The sequence below is a fragment of the Egretta garzetta genome, unplaced genomic scaffold (assembly GCF_000687185.1).
Source record: "Egretta garzetta isolate BGI_Z169 unplaced genomic scaffold, ASM68718v1 scaffold156, whole genome shotgun sequence".
Lineage (NCBI taxonomy): Eukaryota > Metazoa > Chordata > Aves > Pelecaniformes > Ardeidae > Egretta > Egretta garzetta.
In genome coordinates this window covers 847,739-873,051 of record NW_009260125.1, presented here as the reverse complement: position 1 = coordinate 873,051, position 25,313 = coordinate 847,739, and the positions used below count along the sequence as shown (strand labels likewise).

At 37.2% G+C, this 25,313-nt stretch overlaps 1 protein-coding gene across 2 annotated transcripts in view; it reads left to right on the top strand.

Annotated features, from left to right (window-relative positions):
• The window catches only part of PTPN12 (protein tyrosine phosphatase non-receptor type 12), a 47,960-nt gene that overhangs the window by 11,391 nt on the left and 11,256 nt on the right, over nt 1-25,313 (top strand). The window contains exons 7-11 of one of the 2 annotated variants that reach the window (XM_009641375.2): nt 2,797-2,939; nt 4,411-4,477; nt 4,942-5,019; nt 5,119-5,217; nt 15,580-15,665. In XM_009641375.2, the coding sequence (XP_009639670.1) occupies nt 2,797-2,939; nt 4,411-4,477; nt 4,942-5,019; nt 5,119-5,217; nt 15,580-15,665 (473 nt within the window). Of the gene's footprint in view, nt 1-2,796; nt 2,940-4,410; nt 4,478-4,941; nt 5,020-5,118; nt 5,233-15,579; nt 15,666-25,313 lie in introns of both variants that reach the window. The other variant, XM_035896868.1, reaches the window with a different exon arrangement.

The window sequence follows — 25,313 nt, the reverse complement described above, 5'->3', positions numbered from 1 at the left end:
CATTGTCTTTTTGCTTGGAGAACTTCTACATGGGAGAATTGTATGTAATATATTTAAGGGTTGTGACAGAAATGTACTTCTAAAAGTGAGCTCAAGACATCAGAATTCTTGAAGACTTAATATCTTAGTGTTCAAGATGTAGAACTGGCTTGCCAGACAAGTATTCTGGTAAACCAATTCATTTATGCTATTTGTTAAGTTGGCAACTGTAAATGATTACAATTAGTCACTTTTTGGAAGAAATTGAGTTTATTCATCTTAGTGAAAACTTATGACACTACTGTAAAACATGAGATCTACTTTGTAAACTGACTATGCTAATTGTGAAAATTGTCATCTTTTCAGTGAAATAAAAACACTTGCATTCTCATATAAGTGTTATGAATTAATGATTTAAGCCTTTCTCGTAAACTTATACTTAAGTGTCAGGTTTGAGGTGACTATTTTTCTGAAAAGCAACTGTCAGTAAATAGAAATGTGTAGAGCTGTTCTGCAAAAACATCAAGGTTGACAGTCTATTTTACAGAATACCTGTCATTTTAATTGGCATCCTGTATTAAGAAATTATTTATTACAAGCTAGTCTCACTTATGGTTATATTTTCTTTAGCTATGCTTTGTTTCATTTCAACAACTGATACCACAACAGTTATGAAAACTATATAATCATGACGGGGGTAATTTTGGGGGGTAATTTTTGTTTGCAGTAGCTTCCTAGGTGGGTTGCATGATTAATCAGTTAATTTCTGTTAGTGTGTCCTTCAATGCTCATAACTGACTATGCTATGAAAGTTTTTAGATAGCATAAATTAACTGCTTAATTGTGGGATTTGCAGCATTTTTTTAAATGGTGCACTTAAAAACAGAACTGAAAAGACATGAAAAACCCCAAAGCAGAATATACATTACTTTTAACACCTGAATATCATGAGAACTGGTTACTTCAGAAACGGTAGCTAATTTGTATTTTGCTTGCATCTACTGTACATGAAAATCATGTTGAGCTGCTTGACTTCCATGAGTTCTGTCCCAGTTAATTTTTATAGGATGCCTGTGTACTACATAAAAACTAAGTAGTAACAAAAAGCTGCAGTTTGTGCTATGCTTTTGATCTTAGCAGACCCCAAAGTTTATGTTCATTTAAGGAGTAATGTAACTGAAAGGATTAACAAGATATGTTGATATTCAACCTATGCAGCTGATAAAATGATCTTTCTTCAGATTTACCTAGCAAATTTGCTTCAGGATTTCTGTGAGTGCACATTTTGGTAATGAATTACAGATTTTTCATCTTTGAAGAATTCTAAATGTAGCCTTGAACTGGGGAGGAAAATATGTATTTGTGGTACACAGTAAGTTTTATATAAAGAACTGTTAAGTTTGCTTTCTGTTTTTCCAGAATAATCAAAAGTTTTGTCACTTCTGTAAAATTTTGAATGGAGTGTCATACAAAATACTATGCAGAAGAATTCAAAATTCATGCAAAGTTACTCTAGTTTCTAGGAGGAAAACCAGTTTGACTGGAACTCGAAGATTATTTTAAGCTAAAACATTAGGTGCTTTCTTAAAAAGTGGCAGTAGAAAAAGGCCTATGAAGGTTTCTTTTTGGTTTTAATTCCCATATAAAAAGCATAAATTTGGATGTTTTTTTCCGACAATTCGGCTACTGTGAAAAATCACTGGTTTTGTCTCTTTAAATGTAATTAAGTGAAAGTTCTTGGTGGACCTGAATAGGCAGCTGTAACTTTTCTTCCTTCTTACTGATGACATTTGGTTTTACACAATCAATTGGATTTTAAAAATTTCTTTTCTTACTCTGGATTTTCTCTTGGTTTTACTAGCTACAGTGCTTCCACAGGTCTGGCAAAAGTGAAGTATCAAAAAAATTGGTTTGATTGGAATATATAAATTTCCATGCTCAAGAGGCCCACTAGATCACTTCTCAAATAACTAAACAGAAGGTAGCATAGGTCTGGAAACTTGTAACCTGTAATGTTGATCAGAAAATTCATGTGCCCCTCTAGTACGTTACTTTGAAGGAACACTAGAATCCAGAGGGGTGACAACAGCATGGAAAGGTGCAGCAGAACTAGCTATACTGTGAATGGTTTGGATAATGATGATGAGGAGGACATGGTTTTTCAGGGATTCATGTAGCTGAGTAACTAGGCTGTTCTGAAGCCTGCTTCTTGCCTTGTCTTTAGTACTATTGTAACGTGAGCTAACTGGGTACGCTAAAAGTGTTCCTACTGGTGTTGCAAATGTGATCCATATTTAGATATGGCCTGAATTATTTCTGTGATTTCCTTAATTTCTCTTGTGTGTGTGCACCCACACTTTATTTTGTAAGGTGACAAAACAACAACACCCCTTCACCCCCCCACTGCCCCCATTTTTTTTCTAATGTAAATTACTGGAGTACGACTGGAAAAAGAACCTTTCATGGTGGCCTTTCCTGTTCTTTCTCCCTTTCAAAGTTTAAGACTGTAAGGACAGAGACTCTTTTAACACAGTGCAACGTTGTGGGTCCTTTAACCCATATATTATAAAGAGGGGCTTCTATGAACTGCCCCATAGTGCTTTCTCCTGTGCATTAGCAGCATTCAGAATACTACCTCAGAATTTCCCTTTTGTTTTTCTAAGTGGTATAAGCTGTAGGTTTTTCTTAATACATAAATGGCTTTGCTTGACCACGCTTAATCATGCAAAAAGTGAAGGTTCATAGAATTAATTATTTCATGCAAACTCCTCAAGTATAATATTATCATTAACACCTTTCTTCCTTCCCCTCCCTTAGGAGACTCGTAGTGTCTATCAATTTCATTATGTTAACTGGCCTGACCACGATGTCCCTTCGTCTTTTGATTCTATTCTGGACATGATCAGCTTGATGAGAGAATACCAGGAACATGAAGATGTACCAATTTGCATACACTGCAGGTATCAAATATATTTTTTTATGTTTATATACGTTTTAATGTTTTTGAAGTCTAGACTTCTGATATGAGATGCAGTAGTTTGACTCTACATGAATTTATTTATTTTAGTTTTCTAAAAAGGAGTACTTTCTCATGTCAAAACTTGGCTCAAAATCATACAGTCTTCATTGTCTTAAAACTCATGCCACAGTGAAATTTTGGTTCTATTTCAGTTTAAGACAGAATATCAATCAGAAAAGAATTAGTCTTTGAAAGGGAAACAATTTTGTGGTTCTTAAGACATTTAAGTCCTCATTAGGACAAAATAGACTTTGAAGATCACTGCAAATCAGATATGGGAGAGAAGGCTCCATTCCCAATAGGAGGGACTACATAGAAGGTGCATCACTACCTAAGAAGTTTTTCTGTCTGTCTTGTAATATGACAAAAAAGATCTCTAAACAGCAGGCTGTAGTTTCTGGTTGGTAAGTCTTTGTTTCTGAGCAGCAGTTTCATCTTTGACCTGACATTTGACTAAGAGAAGGACTGTTGAAACTTAACTGCCATGAAAATGTTTTGGTGAATTGGCAGTTTCTGACAATTTCTCTGGAAAGTACTCCCATATGATATTTAAACTTTGTTGCTTAGAAAATATCAATGTACTGTCAGGATGTTCGTAAGCCAGGAAATGTTAAATTGTTGGGGTTTATTAACTCTTTAGAGCTTTGTTTATTAACTCTTTAGAGCTTGGTTATTCTCTTACAGTGTATAGAAATCTACTGTCTTTAGCTGCATTCTTCTTTAACTTGTCACTCGTAAGTAACTGAGGTCTAAACACACAAACTCACTTAGCACTGAAATCCATTTCACTTTGTCCTCTTTTTCTTGAATGTCAATACAGTTGTGAAGGTTGGTTCTTTGCAACAGTATAATTTCAATGTAATAAATATGCATGCATTATAACTCTTTGTGTAAAATAGAGGAATTCGCATTTATTCTTCCAAGTAGTATGATAGTTCACTGCCATTTTTTATAACTTTCAGATTTAAGTTTTTAGATAAAAAGAAAATACAGAAATGATACTAAATCGGAAAAATGTGGGAAGTCTTTAAACATATTCCGTTCTGCCATTTAACATATCTATCATTAAACTTGGATAAAATCCCTACAGTTGAAGAAATCCCTACTGTTGAAGCAGTGACAACTAGGAATAGTGTGACAAGAGGCAATGAAAATGTTAGCATTGGAGCATCTTTCATGATTGCTGTTCCAATTGGCTATAAAAAACTTGCATTAAAAACTTCAGTGCTCTATTTTGCACAGCTAATTTTTTTATATTTAAGACACTGTAGTGTCAGGTTGAGTGACCTTAAGGTGATAATTGAGGGCTTTTTTTTTTTTTTTTTTACTGTGGACTCTGCAAAAATAAAGCTTATAGTGTGTTTTTAACAATTAAAGTAATTTCTAACACACCTAACTGTTTATGTTCATAGTGCAGGGTGTGGAAGAACAGGAGCCATCTGTGCCATAGATTATACATGGAATTTGCTTAAAGCTGGGGTAAGGAATCTTAAAAGAAGAAATTTTGTGTCATTCTGCCATTTCATAACAGTGATTGATTGAGCTCCCAAATGTTCTAAAGTAGTGAAATGTTTAAGATGTTCCGGAACACTTTTGACAGGTTGGACATTTAGTTTCATTGATTTCAAATATGCAGGGATAACTTCGTTCTGGGGTTTTAGGTTAAGAAGCATCGTTAATGTCGCAGTTGCATATTAATGCTTTCATTGGATGTCTCATTTTTGAAATACTTGAAATGTTCTCATCTGGTCTAAATCAAATGTTTAAAACCAGTTTTGGAGAGGAATTGCTTTTTTAAAAAAATTCTGAATGGCTGCAACATGAAGAGAACAGATTGGCTTTACCTACAAAAGTTAAACGTACTTTTTGATGTCTAACAGCTTTTGTATTGCTGTTCTGACAAACAGTTACGTCAATGTAATTGGCTTCCTTCTACATTTCAGAAAATACCTGAAGAATTCAATGTATTTAATTTAATACAGGAAATGAGGACACAAAGGCATTCTGCAGTGCAGACAAAGGTATAGTTTGTTTCAAAATTAATCTTTATCATATGATAATATACCATCATTCTTTGTAAAGATCTCATGCACTAATTTTTATCTGGTAACCTACTATAGGAGCAGTATGAACTTGTCCATCGAGCCATAGCACAACTGTTTGAAAAGCAACTGCAAAAATACGAAAGTTGTGCAGACTGGAAGATTGCAGATGGAGTGGTATGTTTCTTTCCCGTGAGTTTCAATCAGTTGTAGCTGTTAGCTTCTGATCAAGATTTTTCTGTAAAGTCTAGTTTTTAAACTGAGACTTGGCTATTACATGCTGTTGTGTACTGCCTTGGTCTTAGCCCAACATAGCCTTGAAGTAATTGAGCAGGACTGGCAATGAATGATCTTATTAAGTTCTCGTATTGTGCTGAAGTACTGTTTGCGCTGGAACTGATTGGGGGAAAGAAAAATAACTTAATGCCTTTTTCAGGAAGCTTCATACTCTACCCTCTTAACAAAGGAAAAAAAAAACCTTGGAAAAATAATATTCTTCATTGGTAATCACGGTATTTGAGGACTTTTCTGTCTTTCTGTCCTTCCACTTTAAATTTCAGGTCCCCTAGGTTTTTTCCTTTTTTTTTTTTTTTGTCAGATGTGTCTTCTTGGCTACTACTGGGCACTATGTGAAAAATGGCTTTTTGGATCAATATATTCTTTCTCTCCCCCACAGTCCAGAACAGTGTCCCACCCTTTATCCTTGGACTGTGTTTTGTTTATTCGGTAACTGTATCTGTCCCTTCAGTACCCAGTTGGTGTAGGCTCTATAGCTCTCTAGAGAGAGTATGAGTAGTATCTTCAGGACCCTTTGAAGTATCTGGAAGCAATTTTAAAACTGCCTTTATTAATAAGCATCCCTTCAATTTTAGGGGTTTAGCTGTTCTGTACTGTGCTTTCTAGGAATTCTAAAATGTTTTTCATTCTTGGAAAAAAGGCATATACCCTTTTGTTAGCTGCTAAGAATTCATATCAGTACATGCAATAGCTCTGAGGTCTTTAGTCGTGACAAGAAAGCTGATGGACCAAATGCAATATGGATAGGACAGGTTGTTTTAATTTGTTATAGGTTTGATATTCAGCTCAGCTGGTCTGTGAATTTTCATTTCTGAGGTATGAGCATGATAGTATGGAATGTGCAGATTTATTAGCTTTGTACAGAAACTATTCCTAATTACTTGTGTTTTGGTCATAAAATAATAGGCAGATAAGTCTACTGTATCTTCTGGTTATTTAACTTTGATTTGACCTGTGTCTGCACTCTTACGTAGAATCAAAAATGTCTCTTTATTATTTACATGTATTCCAGAACATCTGAATAAGGAGGTGACACAGTACACTGATACTATGTCTTTGACAAAGGCAAGTGCTGTCTGTAGCACATCCCATGAGATTTGAGTAATAAACCAAGAGCAAATAGATTGTGGATAGGTAATGTACATGGGGGTGAGACAGGGAGAAATCCCAACTCTGAATATGCAGTGTTGCAGTGTGAGTTTTGCTTGGATATGATCTTGGTTTTAATTAATAAGTTGTAAAGGAAACTGAATTTTAGCAATTATTTGGAAACTAATAAGAGTAGAGAACGTAATGTCATTGTATGGGTACCTTGCAACTCAGATACTGTCTGCAGGTCTGGTCTGCTTATCTCAAAAGCATATTACAGCATTAAAGCATTAAAAATTTGGACGAGGATCAAAGATGTCAGAAGGCTCCATCTAAAGAACAATCAGATTGAGCTGGAAAAGAAATGGCTGAAGTTAGATATGGTAGAAGCTAAGTAACAGTGAAAAGCTGATTTCTATTAACCTTTTCTGAAGTGTGTCAATGAGACCTGGCAGACTTAGTATAAAAGGAGATAGTTCTTCATGCACCATGAAACTGCAGAGCTCCTTGCAGCTGAAAGCCTGTAGCATTGAGGTGAATATCTCATCATCTTGGAATCTTCTTCATGAATTTGCTCAACCTCTGACCTATGAAATTCAGAGCTGCAAACTGTTAAAGAACATCCTAGGGAAGAATCCCTGCATGCCTGCTCTGTCCTGTAAGTTTCCTTTTGGTCACTGCTGGAAACAGGGCAAAAGGAATCTTTCAGTCTGACTAGGTGCAGCCTTTTTTGCATTAGGAAATAATGCGTCTTCATATTGTAGCTCCAACATTCCTGCAGGAGGGTTGAGGAAAAAAGTCTCTTAAGTAGAGTTCCTGTATCTAAACGTTTAGTACTTAAAAACCAAATTTGCTACTATTTGTTTGTTAGGAAATTTGCCTTCAGGGAATTAACTGGTGTAGGCTTAGCTTCTGTTTTGGTTGTATAAGGTAGTCTTCTATCTCATGTATCCATTTAAATATCTGCTTGTAGCTTTAGCCTGATTCTCAAAACTTTGAGGCTCACTTGAGACAGTGGTTTTGCTATTCTGAAAAAGCATCTGTTGTATATAACATCTGGTTTTCCCCAGAAATGTTCTAGTTAGTTTTTAACTAAGATACATCCCAGAATGAATGTTTGGTTTTTAAAAGGAAACAAACTCTGATGCAGAAAGTTTTCAAATAACTTTATTAAATATAATATAATATCCTAAGGTTCCTTTCCAGCTCTTGCTTGCCTGCAGATGCTACAGCAGCTGTGGAATTGTGTACGTGTAAAGGGTTTTGATTATATTCAGTGGAAACAATTCCAAATAAAAGAATGTGCCTATTTTGGATATGTTACTGTTAGTTATATGGGAGATACTACTGAACTGAAGAGGAAATTTTCTTTCATCTTTCATTTATTATACTTTAATAGCACTCTGACGAATAGGAGTACTCTGTAGGGTTGGTTTAATGGTTTTGTTATCCAATTGCTTTTCCCATTTCGAGCAGTGTTTGAAATGAATTGAGTTACGTAAGCTTTGTAAGCAGTGTTTGCCAGTAACATCACAGTAAAAAGTTAATCTGATTGGCAACGAGTAGCAGTATTCATAGGGAAGTAGCTTAGCCACAATCCTGAACGTGTGTTCCTGTGAGCTTGCCAACTTTGCCCTGCTGGAAACAATACTGTAAAAAGTCAACAAAAACCCACATGCCATGCTTGCAAATAGACTTATAATAAGGTTAGAATTTCTATTAGAATTTGATAGAAAGATTCAAAACCATGTAGAAAATGCACGTGTGACATAGTATAATGTTGTAATTCTATACTCTTACCATATAGTTATATATATTGTGAATGTATAGAACTATGAATGTGCTTAAAATAATACTAAGTATGTAAATGAAATTATATGAAGAAAAGCTTTCTTCAGATACCAGATAAGAGTACTTTCAACAGTCCCCACAGTAGCTGTATTTCAGGGCAAAGATGGATTGCTGCTCAGAAGCAATTTTCTTCTGGCAAGAGAAGACTCAGGTGCTAAATTTGATCATCAGAACTATTCTCCCCCACCCGCCTCTAGTTGTAGGACTTCTAGGTTCTCAAACAATTTAATTGGAACTGAGTCTTGGACTCTGCTCCCTTCCCACTGAAACTCTTGATCATATTGTCATGTGTTTGGAGTAATTAACTCTGTGCTTCTCTCCATCACTGGTTTTGTTGGTACTGCTGTGAAAATATTACACTTTGTTTTATGTTTGGAAGCTTTGAAACATGTGAGCTGATTAGTCTTGATCATCTGGTCAGATCAGTGAGATTTGTATCAGTAGAATATTTTGTGACTTACTTGCGAGGAATCTCCATGATCTGAAGTGAACCATGGTGGTTTTAGAAAGTCCAAATCAGATGGAATTCTATTGTTAGATGTTCTGTATGTAGAAAAAGAAAATTGATTAAAAGACATACAACAAAAGGTTTACTATCTCTTTAAAAATATTTCTTGTCGAATTTTGTCTCTTGACAGTAACAAGCTTGTTAGAGTACTGAAAGTCCTTGTTTTACCCTTATCCGCTAATAGAAGCTTGTATTAATAAACACTTTCTCCAAAATACGGCAATGCTAGCACTCTCAAGTATCTCTTGCGTTTCTTCCTGTAAAAGTAACAGAATTCTGTTGCTGCAGTAGATTGCATTTTTAGAAGCTGTGGAGGAATCAGCTGCTGTAGGAAGAATGTTGATATTCAAAACTTCAGTGGTTTGGAAACTTTAAGTGAAAAGACTTTGCTGTTCAAATTCTCCTCACTATTTTGCAGCTTGGAAAGAGATTTTTGGCCATTGTAGCATTCTAAAAAATCTTACAAGTCTTCAGAGACGTTATCTTGTTTGCCTATGTTTGGGAAGTTTTATTTAATCTGAATCATTTGAGTGTGTCATTTCAGTCTGAAATATTTCTTTTTATCTACTGATGCTCTGTGGTTCCCATGCTGCTTTATGATAAGGGCAAAAGGAATGCCTCAACTCCTTTTAAGGGAAACCATGAGATTACTTCTGGAAGAGTCTTTGCAGTAAATTTGCTAGTACTTTACCAGTACAGAAAGCTTCTGAATGACATTAAATGTTTCCACTGTAAGTTCCAAAAGAAAATTATGCATTGCAGTTCCTGGGCAAAAGGTTCTGAATTGTAGGCAATGCCTGTGAAATCTGTCTAAAACTGTGATCTCTGCTCAAAGTTAGTGACAGCCCTGTTTGGTGTTTCAGCCATTGGAGGAAGTAGGTGGGAAAAAGACCCACCCTTGGGAGATGACAGCACAATTTAGGTCACCTTAGCAAGTTGAATTCAGACAGACACTGCATCTGCCATGAGAATTCCTTGTTCCTCTGCATTGTAGACTAGTATAACTTACACTTCTAAGTATTTGACTTTATGGTCTTGTCATTTTTAATGTAGTCCTTCATACAGATATACACACTTTTCACTTTATATGTAATGTAATTTAACAGAATACCTAGAAATTCCTAACTACAAGCACTTTCACTTGATCTGAGTAGCAGGTCCCTCAAATCAACGAGGACATTTGAACTCTTGAGCTGTTCAGCAGTTGATGCATATAGAGGCAAAGGCTGAGGAAAGCTTTTATTCTTTTGTTTGCCCACATATGGCTAATGCTTTTGTTTTCGTATAGTGAGAAGCCTGCCACAATAGGATAGGTATCTTCTGTAAGAAAGCAGGGTGCTGCACTGAACAGCTATTTAATTGACTGAATTACACATTTGTTAATCCATTTTAAAAAAAAATTCTCTATGATGACCCTTATGAACTACGTATGTTGTCCTGGTTTTTCTAAGCTGATATTTTAAAAATTGTGTTCTGCCCGAGAATGCAACATCTGCCTAGAGAAGCAAGCGAGTGTTGACTGATGCCAGTAAGCTGTGATTAGGAAGGCTGGAAGGCTTTTTCTTAATACTGCCATCTGTTCTTCTCAGTGGATGAGGTCATCCCAGTGAGATACCCTACATTCACTTTTACAGTGGAGCTTCCTCTGCTCTGCTCCATGCTAGCAGTTCTACATGTTTGCCAATTCACTTCTTTTGATATATGACAGAAGAGGAAAGCTGTGAGTTGGCGTCACTCAAGGTTGCTCCAAATACCTGTTCTTCACTATCTCTTGTGATACAGAACTGAGAACAAATAACAGATTTGCTGTAAGACTTCAGCAAGCAGTATTTCTTCAGTTAAAAACTAGAAGAGATACAATAGTGACTGAACACGATTACCTAAAAATGCTGCAGCAGCGTAAAGTTGATGAGAGAACTGTTCTCTTTCCTGCACGGGTTAGTGCATTTGGTTACTGCCTTAAACTTTGTATCCATCTTTTGGAGTAAAAATCCTTCACAAAACCATCAGTCTGAGATAATTAAGTAAAGCAGTGAAGTACCTCTTTTTTGGTGACAGTAATTCCTGTAACATTCTTGCTCCTCATTTAATGTGACTAGAACAGAGTGAACTGATCCTGATTTTAAGCTAATGTAGAAGTGAAAGCTTCTGAGCACAAATCTGCCTGAAGCCTTCCCAGTGTACACACACGGGGTAACCACTGGCTTCTCTTCTGGGTCTGAATTTAAAAGTACCATTTTGTGTGTGTGTAGTGTTGTTTGGTTTTTCTTTGTGGGTTTCTTCCCATTTTTTTAAGGAATCGTTTTTTAAGGAATTTTGTTTTTGTACAGCTCTCTGTAGTTGTGTATATGCCTCAGACATTTGAGTTTATACACATTTTTGCAAGGTATATCCGTAAGTTTTATTACTAGTAGCAAAAATGGCGGTGCCTCTTCAGCTACTTCTGCCTGTCTCGACTAGAAATGGCTTCTTACTGTATACAGAGTTTAAAAAACTTTGACGTATGTTAGCTTTTCTATCAGCCTTCTTCTTCTGCCTGGGAGAAAAGCATATCTCAGGGAAACATTCTGTTCACAAACACTTCACTTTACTAACATAGGAGGACAGGGAAGCAGCTGCTGGTTTGTTTTCTGGACAAGTTTACACCACAGCCAACAGGCACACCCTTTCCCTTGCCAGTACCTTTTAGAAAACGGAGTTCATAAATAAAAAAGCTGTTCCTCAAAACTTCTGTGCTGGCGGAACTGAACTGGAATACTTCTCTGATCTGTTGTAGGATGGGAAAGTTGGTGATAAGGGGGAAGAACTCCTCCCGTGTAGTCTCCCTCTTTCTAATATCCCTCTGCCATATGAAACTTGGATGTGCTGTGATGCTGAAACAAGGCGAACAGCCCACTCTGTCCTCAGGATGCAGTTGCATTAGTTTCTAACTCTGGTTGCTAGTACTTATGATTAAGAGGGTCCTTTTAAGTACAGTATCAATGCATTTAGTGCTACCCAGAGTACTAACTACATATGGGAGAGATTCTGAGTTTACTTCGCACAACTTGAGGAAGGAGGAAGGAACGTGACACAGCCCTTGAGCAGGAAACTGAGTTGCTGCTGTTGGATACTGTGAGCCTCAGTCTCATTGGCACCAACCTTCAGAATGGTACTCTGCCTGAACGAGGGCAATAAAATTCTTTTTATGTATGTTAAGGGCAAAACGGTCTGTAGAGTCACCTGTTACCTGATATCAAAAAGCTAGAAACTGTTTTCTGCATATTTGAGAGGAGGCAGGTAGAGAGGTTGGATGTCCATGTCCCATGGTAATGTTTCATTCTATCAATGACAAGAAAAACAGGTTTTTTTTTTTAAATTAGCATGTCTACAATAGTTTTCAGCTAGATTTTAAAAGTTCTTTGAGCCCTTGATGTTTTTCAGTAAATCATGGAAAACTGACAAAGGGCTTAAAAGGGTACCTTTGTTCCTAGATAAAGTAATGAGGTCTCCTGCATTCAGTTTAGAGATCAAGCATAACATTTATAATATTTTTTTTTTTAATATCTCATTAGCAGTTTTTGTCATTCTACTTTTTTGGACAGTGACTTTTTGGACACTATCTTGGTGACAGCACTCTTTACTGAGAATGCTTATTAAGGTAGTACTGATGCAATAAATCTCTGAAGGTGTTTGACTTGCTACCAATGTTGTTTATTAAGATGCTAAAATGATACAAAACCCAATACATTAAATGTATTAAAACCTAGTTCACAGTACACTTCACTTTTATTATCCATTTGTTGGCTCTCATCCTAGTTCAGTAAGGTACAATATGATCAGTTGACCTGACGTGGCTATTAGTTTCTTTTACATTACCCCAGGAAAACCCCAAATCATTATTAATAGAAGTAATAGAGACTTAAAGAAACAGTGTGTTGTGACATAAATACAAAAAAATCTGGGCTGTTTGGCAAGTTGAGCAAGACTCTGCTTTAATGTTGAAGGCTCAGATATGGAAAAAAAAAAGAGCAAAATTTGGTTTGGAACTGAGGCTTTGCACGTGGTCTACGTGTCTAAGCTCCCAATGTAGTCAGTGGGGCCAATTGATCTGTTACCTTCATCCCCAGCTTACCATCTGGTTGCTTACTGGTGGATGAATAGCTGGACATGAGCCGGCAATGTGCGCTGGCAGGCCAGGAGGCCAACCGTACCCTGGGCTGCATCAAAAGAAGCGTGGCCAGCAGGTCGAGGGAGGTGACTCTGCCCCTCTGCTCTGCTCTGGTGAGACCTCACCTGGAGTACTGTGTTCAGCTCTGGAGCCCTCAGCACAAGAAGGACATGGAACTGTTGGAGCGGGTCCAGAGGAGGGCTACAAATGATCTGAGGGCTGGAGCCCCTCTCCTATGAGGAGGACAGGCTGAGAGAGTTGGGGTTGTTCAGCCTGGAGAAGGGAAGGCTGCGGGGAGACTTTATAGCAGCCTTCCAGTACTTGAAGTGGGCTTACAAGAAAGATGGTGGCAGACTCTTTAGTAGGACCTGTTGTGATAGTGCAAAGGGTAATGTTTTTAAACTAAAAGAGGACAGATTCAGACTAGATATGAGGAAGAAATTCTTTACAATAAGGGTGGTAAAACACTGGAACAGGTTGCCCAGAGAGGTGGTAGATGCCCCATCCCTGGGAACATTCAAGGTCAGGTTGGATGGGGCTCTGAGGAGCCTGACCCAGTTGAAGATGTCCCTGCTCACTTGGGGGGTGTGTGTGTGGATTAGATGACCTTAAAAAGTCCTTTCCAACCCAAACTATTCTATGAAAACCAACCAACTTTGGTTGATTGCAATGGGAGCTTCAGTTGTGGTCATCTAAATGTAGGTGACTTTTATCTGCTAACTTAATCTCACTCCAAAAAAAATCTTGGTAGTTACAGCCAGTGGTCAGCAGGACAATGAACTCCTTGTGCAATTTGTCTGAAAGGGCTAATACAAGCCATTGATATGGGAACAATAGGGTATTTCTGCTGGAGTACTTCTGGAATATTGTATTGGACAGCTAGTTAATGGGGGAGGTTAGTGAAGAACAATAACAAAGATTAAAAGATTTAATTTTTTTCTTCACAGGAACAGCTTCACTTAGTACACTGAAGAATAGAGTCTGATAATAGACTCTTCACACTAGCAGGCAATGATATGATAACTGTTTTAAGGCTAGTAATGGAAATTAAAAACATGTAACTAATGAATCTACATTGAAGTGCAGGTAGTTAGCTGGTAGAGATAACTTAGTTGCGGTTTATTTTCCAAAGCTGAAAATGCTTACCAAATTCAAATGCAATTACTACATTTGAAGCAGAAATTAACAGAGAGTTTCCTTTTGTTTTGTAAGACCGGAGAAGGTCACTCTGTCACCTGATCTGAACAGGTAGGCTGGCAGATAGTAGGCCCTGTTGAATGAACTTTGTACTGTGCTTTGAAATATATTACACAGGTTCAAGGTGTTTGTTATTCTTTTTTGAAGTTGCTTTTCTAAAGAACTGATGCAAGAAAAGCTTTTAGGTAAAGTACATATTAAACTCAAGATAACACTAAGGTCCTCCTTGGTTTTGTTGGATCTTTGGCTGTGGCGTGTGTATGAAAGTGGTATATCAGCTTTAGATTCTTGCATGGGTTTTTTTAGACACATACATTTATACTTATTTGTACTGGCTCTGGCTGGGTTAGAGTTAACATTCTTCATAGCTGCTCTTGGGGTGCTGTATTTTAGATTTGTGACCCAAACAATGCTATTGTATTTTAGATTTGTGACCCAAACAATGCTGTTGACACACTAATGTTCCAGCTGTTGCTGAACAGTGTTTGCACAGTGTCAGCACCGCCTGTTTCTTGCTCTGCCCTCCCAGCGAATAGACTGGGGCGGTACACCAGAGGTTGGGAGGGAACACAACCAGGCAGGTGGCCCAAACTAACCAAAGAAGTATTCCGTGACACCATATAACACCATGCTTAGCAATAAAGAGGGAAAAGGGGGGGGTTAGTGAGGGTAGCCATCTTTTGCTCAGGAACTGGCTGGGAGTAGGTCCACCTGTGGGAGGTGGTGACTGATTGCGTCTGCATCACTTGTTTTGTTTGTTTTCTTTCTGTTTTCTTTCATTTCTCTTTTGCTTACTAAACAATTTTATCTTGACCCACAAGTTTTCTTGCCTTTCCTTTTCCCCCTTTGGAGTTGGGGGAGAAGTAAGCAAGTATATATTTATGGTCCTCCTAAAATGAAATAATCTTCATGCTTTGCTGAGTAAATGAAACTTCATTGTATACAAATGGGAGATAATTTCAATTGTTTTAGAACAATGAGTTAAATCTTACCCACTTGTCAGTTTACAGTAGCTGAAATTTTCCTTCCTTTCTGCACTGTAGATTAGTCTTATCTTCAATGGATTCATTGTACAAGTGAAAGTAATTGAACTAAAAAATAAATGCTTTCAATATGAATAATTTGGAAGGCATAAGGGAGCTTACTACTAACCTGAAAGATTAGCTTTTGAAAATTTTCTCTAGTGGATTATACATTTATATGCAAACCGAAATGTTTAGTCAGAAAAATTTGAAGTTAGATACATAAAATATAAAATTATGTCGTGAATTTAAAGTAGAATTTAATCTGTATGTAGTTTTGAAAGTGATCTCTATAGGATATCCAAAACCATATAATATTGTCATGCATTATTTTTAAGTGTCATTATGGATCTTTGGACTTAACAGTTTAAGTATTGTGTGTATCAGCTTTACAGCCATGAATGAGAACTTTTTCTTTTAATCAGGATGAAAATAATACAGAGAATGCTGTCAGTTCTTCAGATGCTGAGAAACAGGATTCTCCTCCACCAAAGCCTCCACGCACCCGCAGGTAATCAACCATGTTAATATACTGTTTTAAGCTGGCAGATTGACGTGCTTCATAAATAAAAAGTAAAATGAAACTACTTATAAATACTTTTAAGATGCATTTTCTCTATTTATAAATGGAAATATACATAATACAAACAGAAGTCTTGTAATTGGCTCCGTAAATACAAGCTTTAATATCTTTCCAAAGTGTGTGTTTGAATATACCAATCTTGCAGTGACTACATGTGAGTAGACAAGCGTACCCCTTTAGTCAGATATGTTAGATCTACTTGTGCTCTAATTCTGCTAGGTGATAGCAAAACATACTTCAAAACAGGCTCAAATAACAACTGAACTCTCATTTTTGGAGGCAAAAACAATTAAAAATATCTATTTATTCAAGAAAATGTTACCTCACGGATAAGCACTGCTATTGATTAGAGTATGCCAACAAAATGCTTTTCTTATTGAGAGGAAAAATTGGCCTCACCAATCCTTTCATTCAACAGAGGAAAAAGAAAATCCTCTCTAGCTGCTAAAATACATAAATTTGACTTTAAGCAAGCCAAAAGTAAATCTGAACTAACAGATTCATCTGCCTAAGTGGGTACCCAACAGCTAAAGCAGCAACTCTCCGGAAGTGCTGAGTTCCCTAGTTAGTTTCTGGAAGGCTTAGAGCACTTTTGGTGGGTGATCTGCTGGTGCTACATTGTCTGTAGTTAAACAGACATTTAAGGTAAGCACTTGGGTTTCGTGAAGTTGTAGAATGCCGTAAGAAACCACCACCCAGTTAATACTCTTGCATAACTTTTAGTCATATAAGGGAAGTAGTTTTACTGCTTTAAAATATAATCAAAATGGAGTAGTGCAAGGTTAAGTCAGTAGTAGGAATTTCTATTAACTTGATAAAAGTATCAAATGGTTAAAGGTAGAAGATGAGAATTAACCCCTTCTTTCCAGTACTGCATTTGGCAGGGTACACATGATGTGGTAAAGTGAGCCCATTTTTGAGGGTCTAGCAAGACGAAAGCAGTGATTATACAGTAAAATGAATTTTAAATCCTAAGATATTCTAGGTTAGGTAAAGGAGGAAATTTAAATATGTGCATACATATATAGAAAATTTAATTGGATATAGAAAGCCATTTGAAAATTGGTGAGTCAGAATGGGTAGCAGTGTGTGTGTGTATTCAATATTGCAGCAGCATTTTCCTGTCACAGGAATAAATGTATCTTAAAGCTGGGTATGGAAGTGTTCCACTTGCTGTCAACTAGTGATTTGGACCAGGTCTAGAATATTGCATGCAATTCTATCACCTATTCTAATAAGGGTATCGGAGAACTACAATAAATGGACCTATTGCTCTCCTCCTTTTGTGGTCCCAGGGATGGTATTTGCAATAAGATAACTTTGGAAATAATGTTTGATAACAACCATTAATGATACAGTAGGATAAGAATATAAGTAGCTGTTGCAGTTAATTTAGCATTAGTTATGTCAAGCAGAAGTTAAAGGAGAATACAGCATTGAAAGAGAGAGATGGAAATGAGCTGGGGCATTTCACAGACAAATGGCACAGTTTGTGTTACATAGGTAATATAATTTTTACCTTATTTAGATTGATGGTAATGTGATTGTATTCAATTATGTAGATTACGATGATGATAGAGGAGTCTGTTAATCTGTGTTCATGATGAGTTCCAAGCTTTCCCTGAAACTTAGTCACTGAACTTAGATATGATTTCTGTCCAATAGGTAATTTCCTTATTAGTGTTCCTTGAAATAATCTTAGGTGTACCTAGGTTTTTATCATTTTTACATATTCATGTAATAATCATATATGCATAATTCATGTTTTAGCACACATCTGTTCTGTCTTATCTGCACTGCATTTTTTTTTACTTGCTGCATTATTAAGTGAAACTATTTTAATGTCTCTTATAAAACCTGGTCTTTTTTGGGCCTGCTTCCATAAACTCATACTTTCCCATCTGCCAGCACTGGCAGGAAGATTGGTTCCTTAGAGGTGAATAAATGGAAGCTTTTAGCAAAGCTGTTGTCTTTTTCAAATGGAGATTATTTTTGAGAAACAATTAATTACACCCCTCATGGAAGACACTTCTGAGGAAAGACTTGATTTGCTATTAGTCACATCTGCTCAGAATACCCACTAATGAGCATGTTTTTTCTTGATGTGGGAGGTAATTTTACAAATCTGCAGCCTGATTCAGTCAGGACTTGGAGCCAGGTTTTGCATATTGTGGATGCTCTGGCATAGGTTGACATCCTTTTCCTGGGGAGGATGTGGGAGCAGAATCTGTGAAAAATTCTGATTTAATCCCCATCTGGAGAAGGAAATTGTTAAACGTGATACATCTCCTTATTGTATCTGTAGCTTTTTTCCCCAAACTGTTCTCTTACTACTTTTTTCATGTCCCTTCTATTACTTTTCTCTACATTGCTGTGACTAAAAATATCTTGGTACAACTATTTTAAGTATTTTTCTGCACCTTTAATCTAGTGGATGTTTTCAAGTGATGTCTAAGACTCATTGCCTTTACAGTTAAGTTCATATCTAATAGGTACTCTGAAATATTCTAGTTGAACCCACATTTTTAGTTTGATCTAGATTTTTTTTTCTGGGAACTTGCTTAAAATACTTTGTTCAGTAACATTTTTAGGTTGCCAGCGAAATGTGTACTTGAGTTGTACGTGCATTGTCTCTGAAGAAGTTAGAAGCAAGTTGCTGAAGTTAGTACTTTTAAAAGGAATAAGGCTTTTAAATTCTCTATATGCTGTGTTGTAGTTGACTCTAGAATGTGTAATTAATAAAGCAACTTGCATTTATTGTTTTTAAGGGAAGGCTTAAGAGTTGCTTTTTTTCTAAAGCACAAAGGACTGCAGTGACTAATACTGAACAGCACTTGTGCCAGCTTGGTTTCATGTGAACTTGCCTGAGATGGTCCTGACCGAGAAGGAGGAAAATTGATTTACATCTCTCGACCTCAGGATGCTTGTCTTCCATATTGCTGTCAGACTAAGCTATTTCTGCTTAGGTGGTCATGATTATGATTCCTCTTTGTAGTTTTCTGACAGCCCTGAGGCTGCTTTCTGGGTGAGATGGTGACATCTCTACAGCGCTTTTCAGTACCACTCGGTACATTGTAGAGTTTTTCCATAAAGGTGCCTTTCTCACCTGTCTCTTCTCTTGCTTGTGGCAGGATCATAGGACAGGTAATCTCTGTATTCTCTTTAAATTTGTAGGTGTCTTCCTCTTAAAAGTGTAGCTAGTATCAAGTTAACACTCATGTCTGTACTAAGTAAGGATGAGATGCCACTTAAGACTTGTGCCTTATAAGATTGGAAGCTTACTCAGGGAGGGATAATTAATCCTTTTAGTACTCGCTTTGGCTTGGGGATGTCTTGGGGAAGGAGTGCTACTTAAGTATAACTTCTAATTGTGCTTTTCTGGGCTTCTTTTATGCCTGTATCTTTAGGGTATTGATATTAAATCAGTATTAAATTGGAATTTTGTTGACTTGTATTAACTCACGATGAAGCATCTAACTACTTGTTTTGCAGAGGTTCTGGAATTGCATTGCCTTTCAACCTTTTATCACCTTGTAATGCTTTAATGTAATCCCTATTTGCTTAACATAGTCTTTTGGGTTAACATCTATCTGCGTTTGATATTAACATTTAAAAAAATCAAATAATATTAATCCTTGATTATTATGAAGATAAACAAGAACAAATCATGAGTGCGTACATCACCACTTTATTCTAGAAATTGCTTGGCTTTGCAGTTTATGACGACTGCTTGTGAAGGTCACCTTGAACTTACATCTATGTTAAATTTCTTTGGAGGACTTGGGGTAGAAAGCAGGTTAAGGTAGGAAGAGAGCGTAAGTAAGTTTTTACTTTATTGTTAGATAAAAGACTATAAAGAACCGAAGTTTTAAAGTTGCAATTTAGGACTATATATTGTTTTACGTGACTGTACAATTGGAGCTTTTGCTTCAAATCTAGAAGCAATGATTGGTACATCAGAATTCAGAGGGAGCATCTTAGAATCATAGAATCATTTAGGTTGGAAAAGACCTTTAAGATCATCAAGTCCAACTGTTAATACCTTTGAGGAATGGTCCTTGAAATATTTGTGTGTTTAGTAGTTCATTCTAAAGTATTTGAAAAAAGGCGTTGTTTATTTTAATCAGGCTTAGTTACAGAAAACTTGTATTTTCAAGTTCAAATGTGATTTGAAATAAGTGAAGAAACTTGAGACATAAACTCACAAAAAGGAAAGATGAGGTAACAACTTCTTTGTATGTAGTGTAGTGAAGAGCTACATGCTACTGTCTGAAGGAAAAAAGGTAAAATACTGTAGCAGTTTAACTTTTCTTCAAATTACGCTTGGACTTCAATCTAACGACATTAAAATACATTCCAAGGGTTACAAGTAATTCTGTTCCATATTAAGCCCTGCAGAACCCTCTCTTTGTATCTTCTACAAAGCTAAGATAAAAACCGTTGATTGGTGTTCCTTGTTAGTTAGTACTCTCTGATTTGTATGTCACAATTAAAAAACCAAAAAGCCTCATGTAACGAAACTTTACAAGAAAAATTCACTAGTTGGTTATTTTTTTCATTCCTTATACTTTTATATAAATTAGCTTTAGTATCATTTGTGACAGTTTCACCGAACTACAGCTTTTCTACCACATGGATGGCAGTGATTTAATGCTTAAATAGAATAATGTGGCTGTCTAGCTTCAGCCTGCTTATGTTGAGTTTAATTTTCCTATTTTAATTATGAGGGAGGATGTAGAGCTTTGTATCTATTTTTGGTTGATCATAGCAGCTGCATTCCATGACCTTGGCATCGCGCTTTTTTTTTTTTATTTGAAAATAAAACCCTACAGTATGCTGAGTAGAATAACCATAGATTACTTAAGTATTTGTGGGGGTTTTTTTTCTTTTGAATACTGGCCAAGTTTCATTTAGATCTGAACTCATGGTACACTGTTTTAATAATGTAGCTCTTTTCCATTAAGGCTAGAATGGCTTAGGTTTTAAAACATTCTAAAAATTTAGCATATATTGCAGAAAAAGCAAAAATAGTGTTGCTGTTGCTTCATGTTAGTGTGGTTTGGTTTTTTTTCCATGTGTAGATTTTTGGTGGAAAGTTGTGGGAGGGCTTTTTTTGACAAATTATTGTACTTTTGACAAATTAGAATTAATTTATTTTTATTATGATAAATATTTTTTTTAAAATTATTATTACCTAATGTATGGTTTACCTGACAGCTGAGAAGCCATTAACTTTGAGGGCTTTGGCACTAAGGCGCTGCATCAGCTGCTCGGGCTGTGTGGCAATAAAAGCGTATGAAGAAGCTGCCTTGATCGCCTAGGGAGCTTCCATACACAGTTATGTATGGGGAAGTGCCGAGGTAGCGGAGTTACAAGATCATTGGTAGCAGATGTATATGAAGAGATGCTGTCAAGGCTGAGTTATGAGAAGGCTTTCTGGTTTTGTTTTTTTTCATTGCACAGTGTGATTTTTACAAATGTACTTGAAAAATGCTTGCTTTTGCGATATATAAAAGCAACGCAGGGTTAATGTGAAGGTCTAATACAGGAAAGCTTACTTCTCTTTCTCAAATGGTCTGGCATTCTTCGGTTCACTGACTCTTTTCTGTCTCAATATCCTCTTTCATGAGCTTTCTATTAGTTTCCTGGTAATTTAGATCATGCTGTTTTTACTGTACTGTCTCCTGTTGTTTGGAATAATATTAGTAGTTCATCTTCAGATAATTTTCTGCCTCTGAGGGGAGAAGTGTCTATAGAGCACAGCTGTTGGAGGAAGTGCCCAAAGAAAGCATTATGCAGCAGCCCAAAATGACCAAGATTTTCTGGCAAGAGTTTTAGAGAAATCTTAAGCGTATACATATCCTAATATTTCTGCTTTGTAAAAAGAAACAAAAGCATTATATGCAATGCAGAGCATGTGAAATAATAATGCTGTGATGTCAGTAAAATGGAAAAATTGTTACATATTCTGAGAAAACTGGGAAATCCTTGGCATCTATTTTCTTAAAAAAAAAACCAAACCAGAATCAGAATGCTATTTGGGCATCTCATTTTCTTCAATATTAATATGACAAAGAATGATTTTGATAGATAATTTCTCATTTGACCACTGTAAGCTCTCATTTAAGAACAAAGGAATGAAATTTAACTTCAAATATAATGGGGGAACATTTTAATAGCTCTGTTTAGCTGTGTGTGAGGAGGGTGATTAAACAACTTTTGGGTTGCTGACTTGTGCAGTGTTTTCTGTATCATCAGTTCTATGCATACCTCTAAGGGGGCTGTTTCTATACATGTGGGGTTCTGTTTGCTAGTGAATCAAATGGGGAAGTGATTTCATTAAACAGTAATCAGTGAAGAGCTTCATGAATTTTGACTGGTATTATGGGCCTATAATCTTGTCAGATCTAGTTTAATGGTAATTTGCTTCTTCAGCTAATTGTAATGCTTAATGGTATGTCTGTACCGGATAAGAAGTTAGTTTTGCTGATTGCATGTATGAGACTGAGTCAGGAAAATGAGGTCAATAAGGGAAAACCCTCGTTTTCAGTAGGAGGATTTAGTGGAGATTACTGCTGAGCATCACTGCTGGTAAAGGGGGCGTGTAACCCTTTATGCAAGTGAACTCCCTCTGTCCCTCTCTTCCCCGCCAGTCGCTCCGGAATAGAGGAGAGAAATCCAAGGGAGAGTCTGTTCTCCTCCTTAGTGTGTATTATGTTGGAGCAAGACTGACTTTTGATTTTTTCCTTGGCTTATCTTTACTAATTCAAGTAAACAACTTATTCTCAAGCTCGTTCATTTTTCAAGGATGTCTAAAGGCAAAACAGCTCCCAAATTGCTTTTGATTAAGTTGTTTGGATGTGTTTTGTATTACTGGTGTTTTAATGTAAAGGAAAATAGCAGTATACAAATGCAAGTTGAGGAGGAGGAGAAGGAATCTGAGGCCCAACCCTTTGTGACAGGAGTCAGGCAGGGAATGGAAGAAGGCACCTGGGAGAACTGCAGGGGGATCAGTAAATTGTAGAAGATCATTTGGAAGCTGGGGAGCTTGCAGTACTTCAGTGGGTGGGGATGTTTGGAAACTGAAAATCCAAACAGTCCTCTTCAGTTTGGAATCCCTTCTATAAGGTTTTTGGTTATCCATCCCATACTGCCATAGCTTGGTGCTAATAAAATCTCAAGGATGAAACTCATTCTGTAGCCTGTCCCAAGGCAGGTATGCTTTCAGTATTGTAGAAGATTCAAATATGAGGTGGTTTGGGGGTTTTTTGTTTGTTTGTGTGGGGTTTTTTTGTGGTTTTGTTTGTTTTTTTTTACATAGGTTATGATAGTCTCAAGAATGTATAGTAGTATGGCTTTGATTTTGTTTGCAATGTGACGTGGAGGCAAGTAATAAGAGCCTGTCTGATGCCTTTCACTCATGAATAGACTGTCAGGAATTCTTGTGCGGTTGTGTGGTCTTTAGCCCTATTCACTGTAACTTTTAAAAGCGAGGCCACTGGCTTTATTCCAGTGTAATGGCAACAGCATGTTCGATGCTTAACGCTTTTTTGTGTTTCACTTAAATAATGCCCTTGGGGAAGAGGTAGCAGTTCAATTTTGTAGCTGTCAGGTTTTGTATTTGTTTGCTATCCTCTCCAGTAACTTTTTTGAAAATATGATAAAGATTTTAGAATCATTCCTGCTACCTCTCTTGCTGTCTGATGAAGATAGGTTGGCATATGTGAGCATTATGAGAAGAAACCTTACCGTGGGTTGCTGGATAATGCAATACTGAAAGGATACAGAGTATAATTTGGTACGCCGCATTATTCTTATAAGCCCTTCTACTTGTTTTTTTAAAATTAATACTTTCTTATTAATGTTGGCTGAGAAGGTGGAAAATTCTTTGGGCCACAGAGTTAGTTACTAGCCCATGTTCTCTCAAGTTAAAAGGCTTTTTCAGACTTAATAGGAGAAACAACAAGAGGAAGATGGAGACTTGTCTTGGAAAGCCAAATGCCTTAATTAGCAAGTGCAAGAGACTGATGCTAGATTTTGTCAGTCTTCAAAGTGAAGTGATTGATTTATCAGATTTCAGAATGTCTGTTGTAAAGTATTTATGTTTTATAGTCAGCCAAGATGTGATATTAATAGAAAGCCTTTGCTTTGGTCCTGTCTGTCCATGGCTCGAAACAGTCTTGTTAAAGTTTTGCCAGTAGTGACAGCCTTTCTCTGTCTGGGTAGCTGTCTGATTAAAAAGGGCTTGAAAGACATGCCTCTTACTTCTGATCATCTTAATGTGTGACGGACCCCAATCATCCAGCTGAGATTTCTTGGAGCTCCCCTGCAGTTGCTGAAATTTGAGGCCTATGTTAGACTCCTGATTTCAGACTGGGCTTCCTCTGTGGAAGATTTGTAGGAGCAAGACAGAGATAGTATTGCTGGACGCTTTCTGACTCTTCCAAGCTGAATGGCAACCTGTATTTGGATGTCAGACTTCACCTATGGGCTCTGAAGGCGTAGTTGCATTATGTAGCTGATGGCTCATTATGAGATTTTTCTTCCACAGTATCTGTTGCCTCTAAAATACAAATATTTTTCATTCTCATTCTTCATCTGCGTTAGTAATGTATGAATGACTGGTACTGCTATCATGGAAGTTCCATTTAAATAGCCTGGAAGTACAGGGCCTGGGGAATACAATCTGGGTATCATCCTGCTGGTCCTTACAACATGAGTTATTACTGGCATGCCTTCTTCCAGATCTGCCAGATGTGTTCTCTGCTGTGTCCTCTTGGGTTTTACACAAATGCAGTAGGAGAATACTGTCACAGTGGTCTGTCACCTAGCAGGTAGTAAGAGTTTTTGCATTTTTTGGAAGCCTCTGCTTTCTGGCTTTTGGTGTGTAGCCTTGAATTCCTTTGCAAATAAGTGTCTATTTCACAAGAGTACTGTGCACACTCTTCTGAATAGGTTTAGTTTTTCAGGATGTTGGTTTGTCAAAGGAAGGTACAGTCCAAGGTCTACTGGGGACTCCATTTTCAAGGGGCAAGACTGTCCTGCTATAACCTTATCTCCAAGGGAAGGTTCCAAGTCTCCTGCTGCAGAGCTGCATTTGGGTGATTTATGGTGCTTCTGACACAGAATCACAGAATGGCAAGGGTTGGAAGGGGCCTTGGGAGATCATCTAGTCCAACCCTCCTGCTAAAGCAGGTTCACCTCGAGCAGGCTGCACAGGACATCGTCCAGGCGGGCTTTGAATATCTCCAGAGGAGGAGACTCCACAACCCCCCTGGGCAGCCTGTTCCAAGGCTCTGTCACCCTCAAAGTAAAGAAGTTCTTCCACATATTCAACTGAAACCTCTTATGTTTCAGTTTGTGCCCACTGCCCCTTCTCCTGTCGCTGGGCACCACTGAGAAGAGTCTGGGTCTGTCCTCATGACATCCACCCTTAAGATATTTGTATGTGTTGATAAGCTCCCCTCTCAGTCTTCTCTTCTTCAGGCTGAACAAACCCAACTCTCTCAGCCTTTCATCATAGGGGAGATGCTCCGGTCCCCTCATCATCTTTGTTGCCCTCCTCTGGAAGGAGGA